This window comes from Streptopelia decaocto, assembly GCF_964273445.1.
Source record: "Streptopelia decaocto genome assembly, chromosome: 3".
Lineage (NCBI taxonomy): Eukaryota > Metazoa > Chordata > Aves > Columbiformes > Columbidae > Streptopelia > Streptopelia decaocto.
In genome coordinates this window covers 73,283,739-73,308,624 of record NC_138656.1, presented here as the reverse complement: position 1 = coordinate 73,308,624, position 24,886 = coordinate 73,283,739, and the positions used below count along the sequence as shown (strand labels likewise).

General features: G+C 44.3%; 2 protein-coding genes across 5 annotated transcripts; both read right to left on the bottom strand.

The window, feature by feature from the left end:
* On the bottom strand, positions 1-14,613 carry PPIL6 (peptidylprolyl isomerase like 6; the record flags this gene model as incomplete). The annotated part of the gene is made up of 10 exons (XM_082048958.1): positions 1-112; positions 1,237-1,372; positions 4,359-4,415; positions 5,743-5,890; positions 6,026-6,088; positions 6,976-7,164; positions 7,596-7,691; positions 10,222-10,276; positions 11,075-11,139; positions 14,515-14,613. 10 exons carry the CDS (start codon positions 14,611-14,613, stop codon positions 1-3), a joined length of 1,020 nt encoding a protein of 339 aa, XP_081905084.1.
* Positions 13,613-24,886, bottom strand: ZBTB24 (zinc finger and BTB domain containing 24). Of its 4 annotated transcripts, XR_014183729.1 has the most exons (9): positions 24,830-24,886; positions 23,996-24,364; positions 22,148-23,429; positions 21,553-21,720; positions 21,313-21,396; positions 20,515-20,598; positions 18,500-18,581; positions 16,394-17,321; positions 13,613-14,662 (listed from the first exon to the last, which is right to left on the bottom strand). XR_014183729.1 is itself a non-coding variant. In XM_082049241.1 (8 exons), the coding sequence occupies exons 3-8, from the start codon at positions 23,121-23,123 to the stop codon at positions 16,508-16,510; spliced, it is 2,208 nt and encodes a 735-aa protein (XP_081905367.1). In that variant the 5' UTR covers positions 23,124-23,429; positions 23,996-24,364; positions 24,830-24,886; the 3' UTR covers positions 15,322-16,507. The 4 variants fall into 4 exon arrangements, 3 of the variants coding, with proteins under 3 accessions (XP_081905367.1, XP_081905369.1, XP_081905368.1); XM_082049241.1 differs by lacking the exon at positions 13,613-14,662 and having other exon boundaries at positions 15,322-17,321; XM_082049243.1 differs by lacking the exons at positions 13,613-14,662; positions 23,996-24,364 and having other exon boundaries at positions 15,322-17,321; positions 24,830-24,841.

Sequence of the window (24,886 nt, the reverse complement as noted above, 5' to 3'; positions counted from 1 at the left end):
TCATGGCTCAAAAGTCCCACAGTCAATAATCTTGCAGGCTACTGTAGGCCTTTCGTTAAATGTAGGTACGGCTTCCAGTCTCTGGAGGACCTCCGTGCCCTCGATCAGTTGCCTATGGGAGGGAGAAAGTGCAGAGATGATCCATCTCTGTCCGGAGCCACCTCTGCGGCCTCCGGCTTGTGTGGGGCCGTAACAAACACGGCACTGGTTTCCTACCAACAGGCTGCACTTGCTCTGCTCTTTGAAGAGTTGTTCTTCGCAATGAAGTGACTAAAGTTTTTGATTAAGTAGCCGCTAGTTAGCATTTTAGGAGAGATGATAATGCTACGGCTTTATGCAGCTACACTTGTTTAAAGAAATAACCATTTACCATGTGCCCTGACGACTAGTGGCCATTACTTTTGAGGAGAAAGACATCAAGAGACGCTGTCAGAGGTGACAGCTATTAGAAGTGACTCCCTGAGAAATATGTCATTTCTTTCATTCACAACGCCAATCTGAATCCTGAAAGCAGTCCAACATTTTGCAGTCTTAATGATTTTTAGCTTGTCCTGCTCCCACGCTGCGGGAGCACGAGCTGTGTCTCCTGAAAAGGTTCATACCATATCCCATCCCACCTCACCCCATCCCATCCACCACGGTGGTACCAGGCGGGGAAGACACTGCAGGTGGCTCTTGCCCAAGTGGGGACATCAGAATGACTGAGCCAGTGCAGGGCTGTAAAGTGCCTGTCTGTGCTCATCGTATGCTGTGGCTGCCTTTTGCTCCCTCAGGATCAAACTTCCACTCAGACTGAAGAGGGTCTGGCTATAGGATCATGGATCCTGCACCTTTCACATTACATGGAGACAGTGTCAAGGCAGAAACTTGAGGTGAATGCTGCTGGTTATAAATATATCCAGCCAGGAATCGCTTTTGGGTTGTTCTCTGTAGGTTAGACAGACTTATCACTTCCTTTAAAAATGCTTTCTCCACAATGTTGTTACATGAAAACTGCACTGTGAATTTCTCTCTTGATGGTAATACATACATACTTTGCTCTCTTACATCAAACAAACTGTTCAGAGCAATAATCTTCCTTATTGTATTCCTGAAAATCTAAAAATCTTTACAGGGCCAGCCCTATATATTGACCTACTGAGAACAAACTCTCAGCACACATTCTGTAAGGTACTTTCAGCTCATGGGGGCAGAGGAGCCTGGAGGCTTTGCTCAATGCCCCCCATACGTACGTACCCAAAAGCCACATATTTTTTGTCCAGGTAGGGAGCTGGCTGGAGGGTGATGTAGAACTGTGAGCCGTTGCTGTGGCGGCCCTTGTTGGCCATCCCGAGGACTCCTCTTCCCTTGTGATGGACAGAGAAGCTTTCATCTAGGGAAAGAGTTCAGGGGTGAAAGGCAGCAGTTGTCTTGCTCCCTGTGCTGCTATTCACTGTGCAGCTCCCTTTTGGCAGATCCTGCAAGCTCCCCTTTCCTTCTTCCCCCTCTACCCTTCTCCTTTCCCCCAAAGGTCTCAAGTCTCATGCAAGCCAATTCTGGTTTGAATCAATGTCCTTCATAGAAAGAGCTTCCCACTACTGCCTAGGGCTTAAGCCAGTAAGCAAGCTGATGAAAAATAGCCATGGAAAAGCACTCTGGTTATTTCTGAATGTCAGAGCCACAGCAATGATGCCTCCAGCTCCCCGTTGTTGGTCTGTAATGCCTCTTGCTGGAGCTCGGGGCCCTTAGCATGACATTTCCCCACAGCTGCTTGGGATTATTCCCACTGTAGGGATGAGGAAGGTGGGAGGCAGAGCGGATGCTCCAAGCACAACCTCTGCTCTGCCTCCCTCCTACCCCTGCTTACGGTGAAGAGGACAAGATCCCCCATGAGGGAACAGGGCTGTGCGGGCACAACATGCCTGGTAGGATGCTCAGGTGGCTTCGGAGGGTGAGCAGGACTTGTCCTTAGCCAAATAAAATGACAGAGCTGAATAAATGGAGAGCAGATGTTTGTTTAAGGAGGCTGAGGTGCTCCCAGAGAAGCAGCTTTGTTCGGCAGCCTGGGCTAGGAGAGGAGGCAGGTGATGGGAGTGAGAGCCACGAGGAGGTGAAAGGGAACTTCCGTGCCAGCTGAGGAGGGACTGGTGAGGGAGGGATGCCTGGGGAAGGACAGGCATTAGGCATGCTTGAGTTTGGGTGATGATGGCAAGGACTTGATTCCTTCTTCTCTGTGGAGAGGAGCCTAGCTATGAGGTGAGCAGGGAGTCCACTGATCCTGACCTCTTCCATCTCTGGTCTGGATACCCATCTCTGACCTGATCACACTGGGCAGTCAAGAGGCCCATCAAGCTTTCAACAAGCCTGAAGGAAGCTGTAGAAATATTTAGATTTTATTGTTCTCTGATTTTCTTTTTTTAAACTCTTTTTACCCTGTTTGAGTGCCCTTCTCAGAAACTGATTGATAAAAATGGTAATTAAATTTTAACTGAAGAATTACTCCCTTGCGGTTTGCAAAGTGACTTCAGCAGACTAATTTTGGAGCAGGATGCTTTGTCCTATGACATGATGCTCCAGTCTGAGTGATTCTCTGTAGTTACCTCAGTCCTTTCAGCTCATTACAGTAAAATGCGGTTGCGTCCCATTAATTTCAGCAAGCGTTGCAGTGCCCGGATGTGTGCCAAGCACAGAGTCTCCCAGAATGTTACCGTCTGACAGAGGCATCTCTCACCCTTTTCAGATATCAAAGATATTTGTCCTCTGCCTTCGGTGTGAAATAGTTTTGTGGAAAGTACTGGGAAAGCAATCTAAGCCTTAAAATAGAAAGGCATACCCAAGGGAACACCTTTCTCAAGCAACTTTTAGTTAAAAAGAGGGAGGGGAAGAATTAGCAATCCTTTCCTTTAATACATCAATATGCGGAGTATGTGCAAATGGGTAATAAAACTCTTCCGGGGACACTTTCAAGTTTAACAGATTCCAAATTAAATCCACCTTAAAATTACTTAAGCGATTTTTGACACATTGTCACCTTCCCATATGACACGGCAGCTCCTTTCCTGAGTAGCCCAGGGAAAGCACAAGCTTTGTCTGGAGGAGAAGGATGGAATTGGGAGCAAAACAAGAGATGTGCACAAGCACAAATCTATTGGGTAGCATTGATAGAAAAGAGGATTTAGAAACTGTTAAATCCTCGGGGAAGTCTGCCTTCAGACAATTTAACAGCCAGCCCTTGTTTTTCCCGATACCAGTTTATGTTCTTTCTGAGATGTGAGTGTCCTGAGAGTCCACACTTGCTGCTGTTTCAGGAGCTCCAGTGTCAAAGAAGTGACTTTTGCCCCTTCCTGCCCACTAAGGCAGCATTTGCTGCCTTAAATCCTGCATGTCGTGCTTCCATTTCCAGCAGCTCCCCTGCCCACTGGTGCTGCGCCGGGGCCGGACTTTGCTCCCTCCGCCCCTTGGCCTGGAGGGGAGAGCGGCTTCTCCTGGCCAGCAGGATCTTCAGCGTCTTGGGAAAGAAAGTTTTCAGCTGCACTTGGCATTTCTGATCTCACTTGTTGGCTGCTGCCCAGCCTGCTCAAATGTCACATTGTTTGCGCCATTGGCAGTGGGAAAGCTTTTATAGAAGGGAACATAAATCAGTTTCAAAAGTGCTTTAACTATCATAAAACATCTTTATGGGCAGCATTTCAGCTACACAGAAGATCCCAAGTGTCTATGTCAGTTATATGGATTGTTCTTCTCAAGTACTGCAAGTTATAATGTTCTCTTTTCTTTACATTTTATTACTTTATACCAGTATGGGGGAACATTTTTTGTTAAACTTAGCTCATGGTTGTCATTTCTTGATATCCATGGTTTTATGTGAGATTGAGAAGTAACTCCCCTTACATCAGCAGAGTCACGTAGCTGCTGGCAGTGATGCCTTTGGTGTCCCCAAGCCTGAAAAGCTGCCTGAGGTTCAGGAAATCCAGAGTTTAAGCCAGCTTACTTCCATTACTTTAAATGATTTTAAACAAGTAATGCCTAGAGATTTGTAGCTAATCCACTTCTGCATTTCTAGGGTCCTATCCACAAGGTATTTGCAGTTTGAAGAAGGCAGTGGGTGACCATCAGCCCTCATTTAGGTGAGGAGAAGGGGCTGGTGGAGCTGAGCCTCAGGCAGGGGACATCAGAGGCTGCAGATCAAAAAGTGACCTCGCTAAAGCAGTCTGCTCAAACTAACGCAAGCAGATAATAATTCTGACTGAAAAGCAAACACTTGTGTTTTAGAGAAATGAAAGGCAATTCCCAGGTTACTCTGCGAATAAGATCAGATCAACAACTTGATTTTTGCAGAAACTTGTCATTTGCACAGTAAGATAGCTGAGGAAACATACCTTCAAAAGTGGGACCATAAATTGACTCTCCTTCATCTCCCCTTCCAGTTATGATGTCTGCAGGGTAGATAAAAGTAATCATCAGAGACCAGGTTTATCACAGGGGTTATTGGGGTTTGTCAGTGAGCAGCTCGGCCAAGGTCAGAGACGTGGGCTGAGCATCAGCCTGGGGGAGCAACTGCACCCATCTTTCTGTTTTACTGCCGAAATTTTGTCAGACCTTTGGGAAGAGCTCTGCTTCTGTCCCAAGAGATGGCTGCTCTATGGAAAGCTATTTCGCATGGCACATTTAGCTGCGGCACCTCTGAGAAGGTCCAACATCTGCTGCTGGGAGAGGTCCTGCGGTGGCAGTGGCCAGCTGAGGACAGGGCACCCTGGAGAAGGACGCCTATCGGAGTGAGTAGCGTTAGAAGAAGGAAGGATGAAAATGCAGCTGTGATATTATGATTCTTGTCTAAGAAAAGAGATTTGATAAGAGTGAAATTCCCATTGAACCAGATTTCTGATGAATAAGGCACTAAAGAAACCTGATGCATCTATTTTTTACTTTTTTAAAAAGAATTCTGATTTTGTTACTTTATTTAGACATTGTCTTATGCCAGTCAGGTTATGGTTATTCCTCTATTCTAGTAAGCTTGTCATTGTAGGCTTCTTTTATGGACTACATAGATATCTGCATAGTGATTCATTAAAAGTAGGAGGTGTATCTCCAAAGTTATACATACCTGCCATGGATTTAAGCACTCACATTTGGAGCAACGCAAACACAGGTGAGAAATACAGGTAGGTAAGGTGGATGATAGATGGACCAAAACGGAGTAATGAAGGAGATGCCTTCTGATACACCTCACTAATCTTGGGTTTCCTGGGGATGTCATTGGGCAAGCTGTGTGATCCATCATTCCTGGTGCCTTTCTGCTTGGTGCCACACACCAGGCACAGCACCGGTGTTCAGACAACTCAGCAGCACATTTGCAAGGGCTCTGACACTTGGCTAAACACCTCCGTGAGTTAATCTCTCTATAAAACAAGTAATATGTTTTGCTATGGATATTTTTAGTTTTTGCATGTTTCCAATTAGTTTCCTAATTACTTACCAAAGAACTTAATGGAAAAGAGTTTTAATGTTTTCAATTAGTTTCCTAAATTCTTTTGATAAAGGTCTTGGATAATTAAAAGAATAAATTGCCTAAACTTTCCCTGTGTTTAGAAAATGACATGGCTAAAAAAATATATATATTTTATGTTTTTACATATATATAAATGAAGATATTAGCTTTGTCCTGGAGTTCAGTTATGTCTCCATGGATGAAGACTGTTATTCTTGCAGATCCCCCTGCCTTGTGCTGTAACTCGGTTTTACTCAGGCCCCCTGGCGACGCACCTCCTCCTTGGATCCACCCGTTTTTCACTACACGATGAAAAAGGGAGTTTTTGTAGGTGAGCTCTCGGCCGTCACGGAGAGACTTTGCTCCTCCGGTGCACAGGGCACGGAAATTCTCACAGGTCCTGGGACATGCGTCTGAAAAGAGCTGCAAAAGCAAGAAGAGGAAAATATGTGTGAAATTCCTATCTGGTCAGATTTCTGTCCCCCCTCCATGGGCAGGTGAGACCATGGTGCTAGGTGGACTTGTTCCTCGTTTTTGCTTATTTACTCTGTAACATACCTCCAAGAGCAGCCTCCCAACAGGCTGTTCCTCAATGGATATCTCCAGGTACACAAACACGTGCTGTTTAAAGCAGAAAAACAAATGCAGTGAGGGAAAGGCCAGGTCTCTGTGCTGCGGTCACTTCCTAACGCCGGCCAGGGTCCAGCTGACCGGCAAGAATGGTCTCAGGAAATGTTTGCAGAATCGACATTGCAGAACAGCATTCCTACTGTTTTGTTTAAATAAGCAAAAATGTGATGTTTAACTTCACTCTGGGCAAAAATCATCCTAACAGTGTGTTGAAACAAATTACTGGGCAGGGCTGCTTCATCTTGCATTTATTTACACGCCTATTGCAGCTCGTACAATACAGGCAGGAATAAAAGAATCTCCAGGAATACTGGCCACGTCACCAAAATGGACACTTCTCGCTCCTTCCAGTCACCCTCAAATCTGCACACCATCGATGCCGTACCTTCTATGTTACTTTAGTATGGTATTTTTTTTTCTCTGCTCTCAATACTGACTCAGAGCCAGCCATATCACACCTTATGACACCACAGCATTTCAGGTGGTCTTGGCTAGGAAAGCAGAGGTTTGGAAGTTGGGCTTTTGGCACCCAAGAATAAGGCTACACAAGTATTTCGGTAGCCAAGGGCTTGGCGGTCTGGGATTTTGGAGCAGCGCAGTTGCAGCATGGGCAGCAATGCACTTTCATCTGTTCAGCCCCAAAGTGGTTAACAGATGTTGAGCATCTGGGCTGGTGTTCACCCCTTCCTGGCTGCCAAGAGGCACAGAAGCTGCTGTTCTCAGCAGGGGATGCTCCCCATCAGCCTCTCCAGCCCCAGAAAACCAAAAGACTGCCACCACAGTGCTCATTCTTTCCTCCTCATATCTGCCCTTTCATTTGACAACCTCTCCAGCTGCTTACAGACCTTTTACCCTTCTCGTAAAATGGTGCTACTTGCCTGGGTGTTTTTCAGGTATTTGCTGTAGAAATCCTCAGCAATCGCTTGGTAAAGTGCCTTGGGCTTAAAGTCACGATAGTCCCACTCACGGGAAGACCACTTGAGCAGCTCCTTCTCGTCCCCCAGCAGCTGCCCATCGAGGAAGCACATCACCGAGGAGGCATATGCCCACACCTCGCCTCTCAGTTCCTGCATTTCAGAGGGAAAACACAGTCTCCACGGATTATTTGCACTTTTAGTGAAGAAACAATCAGTAATAATTCACGGCAGGTAAGGTGGTCTCTGACATTTTTATGCTTCTCCTACTTTTAAAACTACAAAACCTGTCAACTGGAAGGGATTGGGCGGGAGCTTTTGGTGAACTGTGCTGACATTGCACGCAGTTATGTGCCCTGAAGGTCTGGATCTTGCTGCTATGGGACATTATCGTGGCAAGAGTTGCCTGGGTGTCGCTTTGGGGCCAGTTCAGACTGAACAGACCCCTCAGGGGTCTCTGAGGACATGAAATAAATCCGGGTGGAAGAGCTCACTTCTGAAACCTGCGGGTGGCACTGAGCTGGGAGAGGCTGCAGCCCCGGAGAGGACTCATGTCTAAAGCAACCTGAGGAAACAAGAGTTACCTTCTTTTTCTCTTGTAAATATTCATGCCATGCAAATTCTACTAAAGGCTGTATTACAGGATCTGCAAACTTGCTTGGAAACTTCAGCTTCAGAGCCTAGATTTTCAAGGTAAGGAAAAAAAAAATGCTTATAAGAAGTTTAACATTCCCTCCCAGTCCTATCACAGCTTGTATTTCTCCCATGAACTGCAACCTAAGCCACGTTCCAATCCAGTTATTGCTCTGCATCCCTCATGCCTTTGATGTAATTCCTGACACTTACAGAAGTACACACAAATCATTCAAAATCCTTCTTTGCAGATCTAGTGGGTGTCTTGTTTTTAAATGAAGGGCTGCTTCACAAATGTTATTGAATTGTACTCATGCTCCCTCCCCATGCCGCTCCCCTTGATGTGAGCAGTGAGACATTGAAAGATGTTGCTGGGCACCATCAACTGCAATTTCGTGTGCACAGAGAGTCACAGTCCTGTACTGTCCCAGATGACTGGGCCCAAGGCTTTGGGGCAAGTGAGCAGCTTGGTGAAGGCTGCAAGGTGAACGTTTCCAGTCGCTGTTGCTTGTAGTAGTGCATCTGGAGCACATCACTATATAGGCATGGGACTTCCCTGTTGATGCATTTAGCCTCATCTCCATCTGGGCTGAGGCACACAGGTGCCACAAGCTGAGGCTTAAAGCCAGCCCAGCTGGCCTTAAAAAGAATGAAGCAAAGAAGTGACTTTCTATTCAGCTCCTGGTCGCTGTTGCTATTGTTGGGACAGTGGCTGGATGTTAAAAAAAAAAGGGGGCAAAAAGCCAGGAGGCACACACCTCCTGCGGCTATTGGCTTGGCTTGGCTTGTCCTTAGGGCTGCTGATAGATGGCAGAACTTCATCAGCTGTAAATAATGCTGGGGAACCAGCCTGGCAGGTAAACTCTTATGGGCAGGGAGGGCATAAAGGTCAGCACTGTGCACCCCGCGGCAGGCTGTGTGCTGTGCCATGCTGTGCATCCACTGCACGGCTGAGCTGCTCATAAAAAGTCTGCAAAACCCCATGAGGTTTGCAGCTTTTTGCTCTCTCATCTGAACCAACAGAGCTGCATGCCATAGGTTGCCAAGTTGGACAACGCTGCAATATGCATGACATCTTACACAGCGTTGCACAGTTGTAAAATCTCTTGGAGGTGTAGGAATAAGGAGGGGAAGATGCTGCAACAGAGACCTCCCACCCCGGGCAGCACTGAGCCGGGAGCCCGTAAAGCCTGTGCCTATCAGTGCCAAAGAAGAGAAGAAACCTGAAAATTTGGAATATTTTCTTCCTGAAAGGAGCTGCCAGGCAAGGCGTTGCTCTGCTTATTTACTTCCAGCCCGCACTGCTCCCCGCTGCTCCCGACCCGGCACTGGGGCCGAAGCCCCGGGATTACCTCTGCCGCGCACTTGGCCACGTGGAAAGCCGTGTCCTGGAGCAGCCCCACCACTGTCACTGCCACCGTCACCCCCCGCGGGCCCATGGCTCTCCGGCCACCACGACTCTGAGTCCGTCAACAGAGCTCGGCTCCCTGGCAACGCCGGACACCAACACACCCCCCTCCACTTCTAAGCACTTCCCAAACCCAACGTAAGCGGGTTTCAACCCTGTGGGAGGGTGGGAAATGCTCCCGTTTCTCTTTTCCCCTGAAGGAAGGAAAATGAGGTTACACAGAAAGCGTGTGGCTGAGCAGGGGACTGACGCCAACTCTTTCCAGAGCTCATGATGGATGCTGTCAGTACTGGGTGATTATCCTGTTGCTAATGGTGACTGATAGCAGATGCCCAGCAAAAAGTGGTAAGAATAAGCAGACGTGAGCCCACTGCTTCCCCACTACTGTCTCAGCCCCTGGTGATCCTCAGCTCAAGGATTTCCTGGTATCTTTCTGTTTTTAATTCCCCTTGGTGGCTCTTTTCCATATTGATTTCTTTTAGACAAATGTAAATATCCAGCCCCCACAAAATCCAGTGAGGATGAGACTTACATCTTAATTACACCCTGTGGAAAGTGTGCATCTCCTTTTGATGCAGCAACTCCTACCCACAGCTGTATTTGCTGGGCGCTGCCGAGACACCGTTCACACCGGCAGAGTGGGCAGAGCCCTATAGGGCATCGATGGAGCTGTTCCAGAGGGATGGCGGCTCCCACAAAAGCGGTTTTGTGGGACAGCTGTAGGTTCAGCACAGCTGGGGCAGGTCGCTTTTGCCTCTGAGGAACGTGAATTTTAGGAGATGCTGATGTTAGAAATGACAAGGCTGAATTATATGTCACGCCAAAAATTTGTGTAATTTTTCCTGGTATCATGGAACACGGAACAATCATCACATCCCCGGGAAAAATACATCTTTAATGCGTCAAAATCCTGTTGCAGATGAGACAGTGTGATTTTCCTGTGGAAAATATGTCTTGCAAAACAAACCTGTGTTAAATACAATAAAAATTACATTAATTTCTCATCTTAATAGCAACGTGCACTTTTTTTTCTAATTGTCTATACAAATGGCTTTATAAAGTGATAAATTTGTACATAACCACAGAATTGGAACCGAGAAGCCTGTAGCCTCTCAGCTAGATGTTTCTGAACTACCCATGTAAAAAATTCAGATTGAGAAAGAACTCACAGGTTGCAGAAGGGCTCCCCCACAGAGCCCTGGATCTTCTCTGGTCTGTGTGTGGCTCAGTGATATTTTTGTTCAGGGATTCATCAGGGTCATGCTTTCATAGTTATTTTGCAGCAATGTTGGATTTGAAGAGCTCCATCCTCACATCATCAAAGACCGTGACAACTATCAGATTCTGAAGGCTTAGCTATCACAGCTACTCCCTTGTCTGAAAGACCCGTGTACAAGATGTTGTAATTTCATTTTACGATGTTGTCCACCTGGACAGGACTGTTTTCTGAAAATTTATGATGAGCTTTTTTTTTAATAGAAGAGCAAGCCAAGAGCCTCTGATTACTTGCTATCTCTATCCATTCTGGTTTTTATTTCTCCTCTTCACATCACTTTGTAATTCAGGTACATTAAAATCTATTCAACAGGTTGCCAATTATTAAAATTATAAATATTGAAATCTTGAACTGGATGACTGTTATTCATGTCAGCCTCTTTCGGTTACCTGTTTACGACAACATGATGTTGTTCTGCAAGCTTATTCATAGTACTTGAATACACATAAATGTTTTGCTGGTGGTAAGAGTTAGACAGGACTTTGCTGGTACGGCTCTGCTCACCAGCTGCGGCAGATGTGCCACACTGCATTTGGTTGGAGAGAAAAACAGTTATCATGAAGAAAAATATGGAAACCACAAGATGTTGTGCAGTAGCTCTAAATGATGGTACTGAAACCCTTTCAAAAGCCGTGCAGCTAATGTTCTTGGAAATGCAAAGTCCTTTGAAATGTGCACACATGCCCTGACAGGAGACTGAGAGTTTTGCTTCTGTGTGATTATCAGAGGGTTTCCTCACTCCTCACCTCTCCACCTGCTGTGCCTGCAGCCATTTCAGTTCCTTTTGGTCCAAGACAGCATCCGAAGGAGACTGAGAAAGAGAACAGAAAACCAGACTGGATTAATTGAAGGGAAAAAAAAAAAAAGGAAAAAAAAAAGGTGAAGGTACTGAAGGTGCTCTGGCAGGAGAACCGCGACATTCTGGTGAAGGGCAAGTCAAATGACTACAGCATCATCCTGCCGAAAGCTGCACAAAGAATAAAGCTGTGCTTGTTGAAGACGCAAATGCCAAATAACTTCACAGCAAATACCTTGAGAGGAAACATTGCACAGCTCGTCTGCTGAAGCTGCTGAACCACAACAGAGTGCTGTGGTGACTAGTGGGAGGGCCACCTTGGGCTGCCACAGGTCCTTCCTGAGATATACCATGCAGGGAGAATGTAGCTGTTTGATCCCCCAGCAGTAGCAGCAAACAACGTGGGAGACTTCAAAAAAAGGTCTTCCCGCTCCCAGGGAACGATGGACAGATTCAGCTCCAGAAGGAAGGAAGATCTCTACAAGCTTAGTCTTCCAGGTGGAAGGCAGAAACTGATAGCACTTTATCAAGAAATTCAAACCAAAGCCAAGGGATAAGCTGGTTTTGAAGATGGCATGTACTAGCAGGGCTGTTCACAACAACCTGAAGTTCTCCAGGAACTGCTGTAGTAGCCACAAGGCGTGCTGCCCTCAAGGACAAGGAGGATCCAGTGGTTTTGAAGGGAAGACCCGTGAACACTGGGTTCCCTTCAGGAAGGCACAGACAGTGGGATACAGCCTCAGGTGTTAGAAAAACTTGCAGGACAGGGTAGGGAGTTCCTAAATAAACCAAAACCCTGCATCCTGCTATTCCAGAGATACTTTCAATCAGGTGGGATTAAAATATTAGCCAGAAATGAGCAGTAAGCATGCTACAGTGAGATGCTGATTCACCTAGAGTATGTCTGGATGGGTTTCTCCATTTGGAATAATTGCTTGGGCCAGAAATAAACAGCAGTCCCTCTGCTGTAGAAAACCATTTATTGTCCACCATACTTTACAGAGGATCTGAAAAGGGATGGAGCAAATAGGACTGTTATAGTTTACAGGACTGCAGGTCTGCAAGAAGCAGACTCTTTAATGCTTCTAACAAGTAGACAAAAAGAGGTCGTGAAACCACAGCTATGGAAAGTATGGCACTATCTGTTCCTTCTCTGCTCTTGAAAAGAACCTGCAATAGCAGTAGGATTGTGAAAAACCCTGCCCAGATGGACCTCTGACCATGGGAAGATAAGTGTCTCCAGGAAGCACCCTTGAGTGCTGCCTGGACTCCGGGCACACCTGCTTCCCAAACTGGTCTCCTCCTGGCCACTTCCAGGTTGGACTGAGCTTCTCCTCGACGTGGATACTCAGAGAATCAGTGAGACAGTCTGCTGCAGGGATGGAAAATGTGGGGAGACAGAAGTACCAAGCTGCTATGCTCACATGGGCATTGGGTCAATGATGACAAACAAATCCCATACTGGCTTTCATTTAAGGTCAAGTGGGAAAAGACTGAAAAAAAAAAGAAATCCCAGCGCAGTAGGATAGGCCTTAGCAAACACCAACCATGAACTTGATCACAATGACTAACCAGCTAAGACAGTAAAACAAGTGTCTTACAAATAAAGAGATGAACTACTGTCAAGATCAATGCCAGGCTCAGCACCCCCAACTTAAACCTGAGAATAGGCATTCAGCTTTTTAGAGTTCACAGTGAGGTAGTCATCTCCTCTTACACTCAGATGCTAAGAGGTAATTGCTGTACAACCCCTCGCAGTCCTTTTTGAGTCCCTCTGAGCAGAAAAGAGAGCATAAAACAAGTACTGAAAAACCCCTTGCAAAGTTACACATGCTGGGATGAGGCTTTTCATATTGACAGCATAATTTGCTTTCACAGCTCATATGAAATGAATATTCCGATATTCATCTGTCAAAAATGAGATCCTGGAGTGTAAGGGCAAGCAGAGTAAGCGCACATACAACAGTCAAATACACACTCTGCAGTGTGTTTGCTCTGCCCCTCAGGGATTTGTTTCTACTTTCATCTGGAGAATCAGCCAAAATCTTCAGGAAAAGCCAAAGTGTCACAAACTTGCATTTGAAAAAAAAAAAAAAAGTAAAATCCTTTAGAGTTCAACTACATTGGGTAACTTAAAAATTAAGAAATACACAATGGTGTTAAATACTCACAAAAAGTGATCTTTCTGTAGTAGCCTTACTGTCCTGTGTAGATGCCTAGAATCCTAATCTCATTTTAACACAGAATGCAGTGAGATGGATTTGCTAAGATTAGTCTGTGTGAGAAAATGAGCAGTTAAGGTGTTTACTGGCTAAGGAGTACAGATATTTAGAGAGCTGCTTTGAAATGTAGTTTCTAAGGGATGCATTTTTTTGCTAAATCGTTCTTAGTGGCAGCTGGTCTAAAAAGCAAAGCTGAAGGGATTTCCTTTCAAATTCAAAGCAGTCCTAGGCTTCAGTTGCAGCCTTAAAAACACGCACACAGAAGAGGGATTTATTTTCATCTTTAATAGAAATGCATTCAACAAAAAGGAAGCAAATGGTGTCAAAAAGCAACGTTTGTGGTTGGAGAAACCACGCGAGCTTCTCAAGTACAGGCTCCGATGTGTGCCGACAGCTGAGGCAATGCCGGGTGCAAGATTTGTCACTGCTGTGCTGTTCGCAGGAGCCCATTTCTTCACTGGTAATTTGTCAAAAAGCATAAGAAAATTCCAAACCCAAAACTTTCTTTTTTTAGTTATAGGGAAAGCATTGAGCAATCAGTATATGATAGTGGCTCAGGCATAATTGTAGCACCACCCTTAATCCTGCAACGGTAAGTTCATAATGAACAAATCAAAGGTCAAAAAAAGAGGAAAGTATTTAACAGTCACTTTACTGGTAGTCTTAGAATTTAGCTTGTAACCAGCTTTTAAGCATTTCAAGATTAATTCATATATGGCAGAGAAGCAACTCAGTGCAAGCTCCTGTAAACTTATAACCAGACAGTATTATGGCGGCACATTACAGTATTTCAGATAAAATTCAAAGCTGATAGGATGAAATCACTAGAATATTTACTGTAAGCTTAAATTCATACAATTAATCAGCAAGATTTTAATAGATGTTGTAACAAGCTTTACTGTATTTTTTCATGTTCTCACAGCGTCAAGACTTAAAGCTTCTGAAGTACAACAGTGGAATATGCTGGTTTTCTTTGGTGGCAGAAAGTACATAAATTTTATTTCTCCATTCTGAGAGGAAATAAAAGGTGAAAAGCCTGAACAGAGTTTTGCTGTGGGATGCTTTGGGCTTGTTTTTTTCCTCACTGATTAATTCCCACTGTCTACCCTTTTCATGACCCATTTATATAAAAACTGATCTAGTACTTTGAAAAAAGGGAGATACTTACCCAAACTCCCCCAGCATGTGGTGAGGAGCTGGCCGAGTAGTCTGGACTTAAACAAGGAACATCATCCAGAATCCAGGCTCCCCAGAAGAAGACAGACATTGACACACCGGACTGGGGGCAGCAGAAGTCCACCGAGGTGACTGAAGAGCTGAAGCACACAATGGGAAAGGCTGAGGGAGCTGGTTTTGTTCAAGCCTTAAGAGTAGGTGGCTTTGGGAGGACCTTACTGCTGTCTTCAGCTACCTAATGGGAGGGTGGAGAGAGGACACTTCTTGGAGGCACAGCAGTAGGACGACAGGCAGTGGACATAAGCTGGAACATGGGGAGTTCCAATTAAATATAGGAAACATTTTTTTCACTGAAAATGTGGTCAAACACTGGAACTGGTGGCCTAGAGAGGTTGTGGATCTCCATCTCTGGAAGCATTCAGAACTCAACCAGACAACAGCAACGTGATCTAGGCACCCCTGCTTTGAGGAACATGATGGACCAGATGGCCTCTGGAAGTCCTTTCCACCTTCAATTATTCTATCATTCTACTCACTGGACTTTTCTGCCAGTGACTCTCTCTGGGCAGTCATTTATGTACAGAGATCTTTTGTTTCACTTTCAAATTCACCTTAATTTTTACATCTTTCACTTGTTAAAACATAAAATATAAATGTAAATTACAAGTATATTTTAAAACTGAAGTGATGGTTGAGCACGTTGCTTGAAGTCCCAGAGGCATTTTATCTGGATTTTAAACACACTAGTACACTACATGAGACGTTACTGGTAGCCAAAGTTGAAAATGCAAAGCATGTATTCTGGCATGGCATTTTATTAAGATGTCAAATCTCTTTTGTTAGCAGTCAGTCAGTCATTGAAAACAATCTATAGACATCTCATCTGGTCAGCAAAAATAGCTGTACGACTTTAACGCAATATGCCCCACTTATATAGCTCATTATGCTCTGAAGTGATTCTATTCATTAAGTCCCCAAAAGAAACAATTACCAGCTTTAACATATATTAAAAGCAACATTACATTCTGCTCTCGAAAGTACAAAAAAATAACACTTTAAATATACACTGGCTCCTAAGCTTAGACTGAATCCTGTCAGGAAGAGAATTTTGCACTTCAATAGACAGTGCCTTCAACATCAAGAGCTCTTCAAAGTGCTTGGCAGAGTGCGTGAATGCTATCCCCGCTTCCCAGATGACGGAATAAGGCACAGAGGTCAACTACCTCGCCTATAGTCACACAGAGAGTGAGTGGCAGAACTAACAGAGCAGAACTTGGGCTTTTCAGTTGTTCTGTGTAACCACCGCATCTCATTGCCACTATTCAAGTGCAAGGGCCAAAGCATTTCTGAGGAGCAACGCTCGTCCAGCACACAGTAAACAGAAGGGGTGATCCACAGCCAGTCAAAGGCTGCAACAACTTTAACCCAAACTAAACAAATCTGGTAGTCAATAAATCAAAATGCACTTAAGGGAATGATCACATAGAAAAATCATACATTAACCTGCAGAGAGAAAGCTCATTAAACATAAGACATATGGTGTTAGCTTTGCAAAAAATACTGGTTATCTTAAGCTTGACAGAAGTTCAGGTAATGTTGACTTCATCACAGAAGTCGTACTTTCTGATAAGAAGACACCTTAAACACTGTTGCTCTACCAGCAAGGTACATTTCTCCAGAGAGTCACATGGAAATGCAAGTACAGGGACAAATATCTCCTCAATAAGCATAAACACGCATGAGGCACAAAAACCCCATGCTAATCGCTTGTGAGGTATGGACTAAGTGGTTGAGAAATACCAATCTGGAAAAATAAAAAAGTCTAAAATAAATAAGGTTAAGGAAACTGAAAGCCACCCATCAAAAATTACCAGGAAACGCATCTTCAGACAGATTAAGCTGCAGAAAAGGACAGGCAGTACGTGTAGTCACTGCCTGGATGAGAAGCACGCTGCAGCCCAGCACTCTGATGACAAATAAGCATTTCAGAAAGCCTGTCCTTGAATAGGATGCTCATGAGATGACTCATTTACTGACAACGACTGCTGATGGGATTCAGAAACATGTACGCTTTGATTTTGTTCTTCGCTGATTTGATGGGAAGGAACTGTATCTTGTCCAGAATGAGACTGTTGACTTGATTCCTGAGTTAACTGCACGTGCTGAGCTGGATGTGAAGATCCTGCTAAGTGGATTTCTTCATTTTGTCCTTGGTGAGCATGAAGATGTTCTAGTGCTTCCTTGGAAAAAGTGATGACATGCATTTGTTCAGGCTGGGCAGTCTCTATTTGGTTTGCAATCATATTGATACTTTGGATTTGTTCTGCTTGCCCCTGCTGAGCTGTAAGCAACAAGTTTTGCAGCTGCTGCGGTGGCTGAGCAAGCAGCGTGAGGTTGGCAGCCTGCTCGGTTGTCATATTTGGGGCATTTTCTGCACTCACGATGCTAATGCCTTGATTATGACTAGGCATGAAGTTTATATTATGTACAGCATCTGTAACCAGCAGTTGAATTTCCTGCCCTCCAGAGGTGGCAAGCTGATACTGCTGCAGCTGAAGAATGTTTCTCACTTCTTCTGAACTGGTGTTGGTGCTCGGGGCAGCGCCGGCTTCCTGAAACTGCTTTTCCTTGCTATGAATTTTCAAATGAGACTTCAGGTTGTCCAGACGAGCAAATTGCAAACTACATTCTGGGCAAGAGAAAGGCTTTTTGCCTGTGTGTAAGATACAGTGTCTTCTCTTAGCACTGGAATCAGAGAAGGATTTTCCACATATACCACAAGAATATGGCTTTTCTCCTCTGCAAAAGCAAAAGAATGTACTTGATTTCATTAAAATATTCACTCTGACAGTACTGCTTGCTGCATCTTATTATAGAATTAAAAAAACTTAAATGATTGGTTTGCTAAGTCATAAGCAGTTAAGAATAGTGACACTAAACACATTCTCTGTGTGACTTCCTAATTACTCCTATTTGATGTCACAAGCTGTACAACCACTTTCATTAGTATATAATCAAGCGCTACAGAGGTTAACTGCTCTCCTGTCATTATACTAGAGGTACAAACTCCATGCTGATAGACCTTGACAAGAATGCAACAACTTAAAATGGCTAGTGCTTACCGTTCAAAGAAAGAATGTATATTAAGGCTGTGGACTTTAAAACAGACAGAAGTATCCAAATACTAACTTGCTGCCCAACTCAAAGGGATGAGGAATTTTACTGGAAATATTTTATGTAACGCCCACAAAAGTTCATAAAATCATAGAATAGTTTGGGTTGGAAGGGACCTTCAAAGGTCATCTAGTCCAACCCCCTGCAACAAGCAGGGACATCTTCAGCTAGATGAGGTTGCTCAGAGCCCCGTCCAGCCTGGCCTGGAATGTCTCCAGGGATGGGGCATCTACCACCTCTCTGGGCAACCTGGGCCAGTGTTTCACCACCCTTCATTGTAAAAAATTTCTTCCTCATGTCTAGCCTGAATCTCCCTTCCTTTAGTTTAAAACCATTACCCCTTGTCCTGTTGTAACAGGCCCCACTAAAAATTTGACATGCCTTTATGCAACACATCACACTGACATGGGTAAAAGATAACTAATGCTATTAAAGAGACATGATAGACTACAGGGAAACAGGACAATGCTCCAATAACCTTGTTGCCCCATGGCTAATGTTCTGCTGTCAAACAAAAATCCACAGTGAAATTTTCAGATAAATTATATAGAAGTACATTGCCATTAAACAGACACAATACACAAAAGAAGAACCTCCCAAGGTCTTGGCACACTAGTATTTAACAGCGCAGTACTTTCCACTACCAATTATTTCTTTAAATAGCTTAAACACACATGCCAACCTTTAACCACCCATTCAAAATGCAGACAAGCCCTGCCCATTCTATAATTGAACAAGCACGACAGGTATCAGATTAGAAGTTACATTTTTAAAGAATGTAAAAAAAATTAGACATACTCTACCTGTGAATTCTAATGTGAGTCTGAAGAGAACTTTTAGCTGTAAATGATTTGCCACAAATTTCACAAGTGAAGGGCTTCTCACCTATCAAAAAGAAATTTGACATAGCACTTCCCATCAATATATTAAAAACATTTTATATTTTACCACACACAGTATCAAGTAGCAAGTGTGTATTGTCAAATCCTCACGCTTCTGCCATGGGTCTGAAATCAAAGAATATCTGAAATTGAACGAACTCACTAGTTAAACAAGGGTATAGTACTTTAAATGTGTATTTCTGACCTTTCTCCCCATTAAAGAGAAAGAATTAAGTGATCCAAGCCCTCGGAGCAACAAAGAACGTTCCTACGATACAGATGCGGGTGTTCCACATGGAACAGACAAGTTTGGAAAAGGCTGACCCCAAACTAGTCAGCATTAATGCTCAGCTCATGCGCAGCACCGTGCAGATGAGCATGCCCATACTTCCAAACCTGAAAAGTGAATCCATCATCTTAACAAGTCGACTGGCTTCCTGTAAGGCCCCATCCTAGGCCTAAGGTATCCTGGGAACACCAGTTGAAGAAAAATTACAGTGAGTTGAATAAATTGTGGGTTTGCTAGGGTTTTTTACTGCATTTGGAATTCTTGTGTCTAATGGAGTGGAAGCAGAGAAGCCAAATTAAATAACAAAAACATTCACAAGAAACAGATATTACCCAGCCAAACTGAATCCAAATTCATACCATAACACACCCTTTTTGCACTGAGCTTCTTTAAGACACCAGATGGAAAACACAGATCACCCCTGTGGTAATTCACACCACCGCAGCACACTGAACTGGGGATGAGGCAGCAGGGAGTTTCCAAGGAAGCTTCATATTTAGTATAGAACTGCAACATTTATCAGCTTTCACGTGGCTTCAGAGGGCGCGGGAAAAGCATAAGAGAACAATATTTGCCAGAAGGGACCTCTCGTCATCTAGTCCCTGCCTCCTACTGAAAACAGGAGTAACTTTCTAAGTAGACTGTATTCTCATGGCACTCTTCTCCCAAAGCAGAAGAGCTGTATCAATGTTAACATCTGTCCCCAGCCTCCTTAGAATTTTACATCTTGCTTTCGAGATGGGACAGATCAGTTGTTATTTCTTCATTGTTAATACTGGTATCTGTCCTGTCTTTCCTGGAAGCAAAAATATATTGCAAGCCAGTTTCTGCCAGAACTCATCTTAATTGATCGACTTTTGTAACTTACATTGCTACTATGCTTCCTCTTCTCATTTCCCACCAGATTTATAGACCTGTATCAGCTTCACATACAAAACTCTTGAGAGTGTCAACAAACACTATGTTCTCCTCAACAGGAAATGCAGCATCTCTAAGTATCACAAGTTAACACTATTCTGGATACACAAAAAACTCCCAAAGGCACAACTTCTGACCTCATCCCAGGGAGTTTAAAACTATGTTTTTTTCACTACGAAAGAGAAGGAAATGAATGAGATACATAACTTGATCTGGTGCAGACTTCGCTACAACTGCAGGCAACATACATTCAAGTATCACCTTGCCCTCTAAAGCTCTAAAAACACCTTCTGACACACTTGCATTAAATCATCCCTCCCAGCCCTTCTCCTGCCAATATCTGGTTTACTACAGCAAAATAAAAAGTTAAATGGAAATAACTATTTTTCTGGTCAGCAGCATTTTTCATAAGCACCCCATCCCTCACAGACAGGGGTGCGCAACTCACTGAAGACATGCACTTTGTTACTACTTATTTCACCTTCAGCCTCACACATGCTGGATGTGCCTCTCATGATAAACTGAATTCCCAGTCCAAGGCTCTATCAGAGAAGAGCAAACTGGTATTTTCTGCAGCAGGCTTTATAAGAATGGGGAAAAAAAGCTCTTCCTATAATAGGTACAGAAGTTCATACCACAGAGAAAGTGTCATTTGCCTAACATTGTTTTGTCTGAGTTAACGCAAGGAAAAAAAAAAAAACAGCAACACAAAAATGAGAGACAATATTACCTGTATGTGTTCTTAGATGTTTCTTTAACTGAGCTGCATCCATGAATTTGCGACGACACTGGTTACATTCCGGCAGTGAACGGCCTTGTCGCAATAATAAAAAAAGTGTCAGTGCAAGAGTGATCCCCTGTATCTCTTCAGTGATCTTTGTTAAAGCACTTTCCTGTAAAATAACCACTTTGATATAATATAGAGATAAAACAAAAGGTGATTCACTGCCTCCTCCCTGTCTTAATTTGTCACACTTCTTCTATTTCTCTATTTAATATTATAATGAGAAAAGAGGGGACTGACACCTGCTCCCCTCCAAACACACTTTCCCTTGAAGCTTTGTAAATTCTGATTTTTCCCACCACTTCCTGTGTGTGTAGCTTAATCTCCATTCTGCTTCAGAACTGAGGAGGAGAATTTTTAGGGCTTGTTTGCTGTTACTAGTCCAAAGCAGTGGGAAACTACAAGGCAATTTGCACAACCGGCCACAGATGCAATTGTTTATACAATTCCTAGCTTCTATGTAACTTGGACAGCAGGGCTAGAACAATCAAATTGTATGTTAAATACAGTGTACTAATTTTTAACATTGTAAGAGTCCTTTTCATTAACTATTTTTCTGAACATTCCATTTGTTATACACCATTCTGTCTTCTTCACCCTGTTCATCGTTATATCAAGATACAACATATCAGGGTAGCAGAGACTAAATACATCACTGAACAAGAATTTTCAGCCTTAGTCAATCATTTGGAAGACAAACAAACATGGATTGCTGGCCAGCTCTTTGACTCCAACTTCTTATACCTGTGTGTACGCGATAGTGGCTCTTGAGCTGCCTCTTTTGGCTGAAGTATTTCCCACATTGATCACATGTAAAAGCCTTCTGCCCTGTAAAGAAAATCGCTTTTTAAAATGTAAGCCATATCCAAACCAAGCATAAGGATATATATAAACACACCAGCACGCACCAGAGGGAGCAGAAAAACCTCTTTTCACAAAGGCAAATTCTTGGGAGAAGGGTTACATTTGCCTTGAAATATTTACCCGTATGTAGGCTCATATGCTCCAGAAGAGAATGTTTTGTTGTCAGAGCTTTATTGCAGACAGTGCAGGTGTACGGCCGTTCTCCAGTGTGCATCCGCTCATGGACCTGAAGAGAATGCTTCTGGGAAAAGCCTTTGCCACACTCGCTGCATTTAAAAGGGCGCTCCCCTGAAAGCAAAAGATGACACTTGTAAGTATAGATGCAATAGTTCTTGCTACATATTCTGAACTGATAGTGAGATGCACTGCAACGTAGTAGCCACTAAAAAATTACTTTTAAGTAGCGATGCGAAGAACTAAAAGAAAGAGACAAATTTCACATAGCAGTAAAATAATTCTTTAAGTATTGCCATAGAATTCTATGTTTAAACAGAGAAATTATTAACTGCAATTGATGTGAGACATAAAGGCTATGAGATCTGCTGACGAGAATAAAACAGTGAACACTGTCTTGGAGACACACTGTACTAATTTGGATCAGTGTGCTATTTTGGACAGTTCTTGCTGTCCAACAGCCCATACTTCAACAACTAGCTTGCATTTAGCAACAGGTCACTAAACCCCACCCCAAAAGCAGGAGTCTCTTAATGCCTACCTGTATGACTTCGCTGGTGAATAGCTAAGAAGTGATTATATTTAAATACTTTGCCACAGTCTTTACAGCGAGCTTCAGAACCCGCACGTTTTCTTTTTCCATCAGTCCTCTTTGTCAGTCCTTTTTCATCCTCATCACCGAGGAGTTTATAATCTTTTAGTTTGATTGATCTCCTTATTCTACGTTTGCTGTAACGGCTCTGAGTGCTCTGTGTTATTCCTTCAGATTTGGGGTCATAATTCTCATCCTTCTCAGCTGACAGATCGACAGCAGCTTCTGAGCCACAAGCAGGGTCATTTTCTTCTGCATCTTTCCTCGCTGGAGCCTGTTCGCTGGCAACTGTTTCTTCTTCCGCAGTGTCTTTTTTCATGAAATTTTGTGTGTTTTGCATGGAGTTGTTCTCTCTCAGCTGCACATCTTCAGCAGGATTTGCAGCTGGTTGTTCTTCTTGGGCACTCTGGATTTTCCTCGGTCGCCCTCGTTTTCGCTTCGGTGGATCTTCATTTTTCTTGTCGCTTGCAATAATGGCTACAGAGGTTCCACCGTTCGCCGGAGCCGGTACCACGTTACTGGGGCTACGGCTGGCCTGGTAGTCTGTACAGGCCCCTACCAGGTCATTCACTTTCAGCAGCTGTGCAGTAGCCAGAATCTGTTCCGTGCTTCCTTCACTGGCGCGGATGCAACCAGTGTAGATAAATTCTAGCAGCGCTCCAAAGGTGTCTGCAACCATTCCCTCCAACATGTAAATGGACTGCCCTATTTCCCCCTCGTCTACAAACATCATGGAGAAGTATTCACTGCTGGCAGCAAGCAACGCTTTGTGGGCTCTGAAATGCACATTCTCCACTATTAGAGTAATATCACAAAGAAAATCCTTTTTCCTTTGTTCTTCAAAATTAGCTAGAATGATATCTTTGTGAGCTTTGGACTGGATGACGACGAGTTTCTCAGAAGCATCAGAAGTTGTTTCTGCCATTTTAATTGAAAAATATCAAAGGAGGTGCCTACAAGATCAGAACAGCTTTAATAAAGAAGTATTTTAGAAGTCTGCATGATAAGACATTAAATATAATTTGTTTTACCAAAGAGCTTCTAAAGCTATTCTGAAGCAATTCTGAAGCCTCTGAACTTTCTTTAAAAAAAAACAGCAATAATGCTGCCATAGATTATCTTAAAAAGGTGTTTTTAAATCCTAAGAAATGGCTGCAGATGGTTTCTTCTTGGATCCGAGTTACTATTATTTCACTTGTTTATCTCTGATGTACTGGGAACTGTACAGCATCTGAAAAAAACAAAACAAACCTCACTGCCCCTTCTGAAAACTCCTTTCACAATTAAAACAATCAGACAAAAAGAGCTCTTTGTTCATAGCCACTGGAAACAAATAATAATAAAAAAGGTCAACTGCAGCTTCATCACTGCAGATGCCACATTTCATATTATTAAGGGATGAAATCATGTAATCAGTTATAAAACTTCACTGGCATTGGTACGGCAGGACTCCATGTCTTCTTTTACCCACTCCTACTCCTTCTGAAAATTTGTCTTTTGGAACATTTACCTGCTAAGCTTCAGCCTATGAAGGTGGGCAATATAAGCATAAAAACTGCAGCTTTTTCCAAGAGCCCTGTCTAAAAATAGGGTTGACTATGGTAGAGATCTGCCAAAAATATCCATTTCAAGAGGATCAGCCGAGCCAGAAGCGAAACAGATCAGCTACCCAGGATCCTAATTTATAAAACTATCATATGAAATACAAATATTCATATTTGCATTTAGCAAGCACAGCAGTTCCAATCACCTGAAGGAAGGCTGTAAAAAACAACACACACTACACACAGATGATACCTAAATCCTACTGAGATGTCCAAAAAGTCTCTTTTAGTTTTTTTTAGCCTCACTCAGCTACCAAACAGTTCAGGCTGGAGCCAAATTGTTTTATCTGCGAGCTTTGATTTCTGGAGGACGCGAGCCTGGTGTTGCTGGAGCACCTTAAAGCCGGGCTGCGGGTCTGAGCCAGCCCGGTGTGGCACGGGATGGCAGGAACTCCCGAGGAACCGCTGCCAGTCCTGCCCGCTGGCATTCCCTGAACCCACACCTGTCTCAGGCGGGGCAGCGGCTGCTCTGTGGGTCTGGGTCACGTGAAGGACTTTGGTATTTGATCACAAGGCGACATCATTATTATTTGGACTGCAAAATCCAAACGGGCACGCTTACCTAAAAAAAATATAACAAGTAACTCTAGAGAAAGGCTGTATGTAAGGTGAAAGCACCCGTCCTGCCAGCGGCTGTCAGACACGCTCCAGCCCACCCACTGATGAACCCTGGAGCAACAGGCGCGTTTTGGGGGGCTGACCCCGGGCCGCCCCCGGCGGGAGCACGGCGGCCCGCGGAACACGGCGCAGCGCTGGGGGGAGCAGCCAGAACCCGCGGCGGGAGCGCTGCCGCCCACTCCCACCACCCCACTGAAGCCCGAGCTCCGTAACTCGCCCCCGCAGGCTTCGGCCACCCCGCCGGGGGAGGCCACTCGTCCGCCGAGCGGGGCCGGGAGAGGCACCCGAGGCCCAATTGTATGGTGCTGGGGAGGAGCGGACGCCGCCCCGCGTCCTCCTGGCTCGGCGGCTGCCGCCCCCCCGGGCCCCGGCGGCTGGAGGGGCAGGGAGGGGTGTCCCCGGCACTCACCGCTCCGCCGCCAGACCCGCTCTGCGCAGTCGCCACCGCACTTCCGGGCGGCAGCGG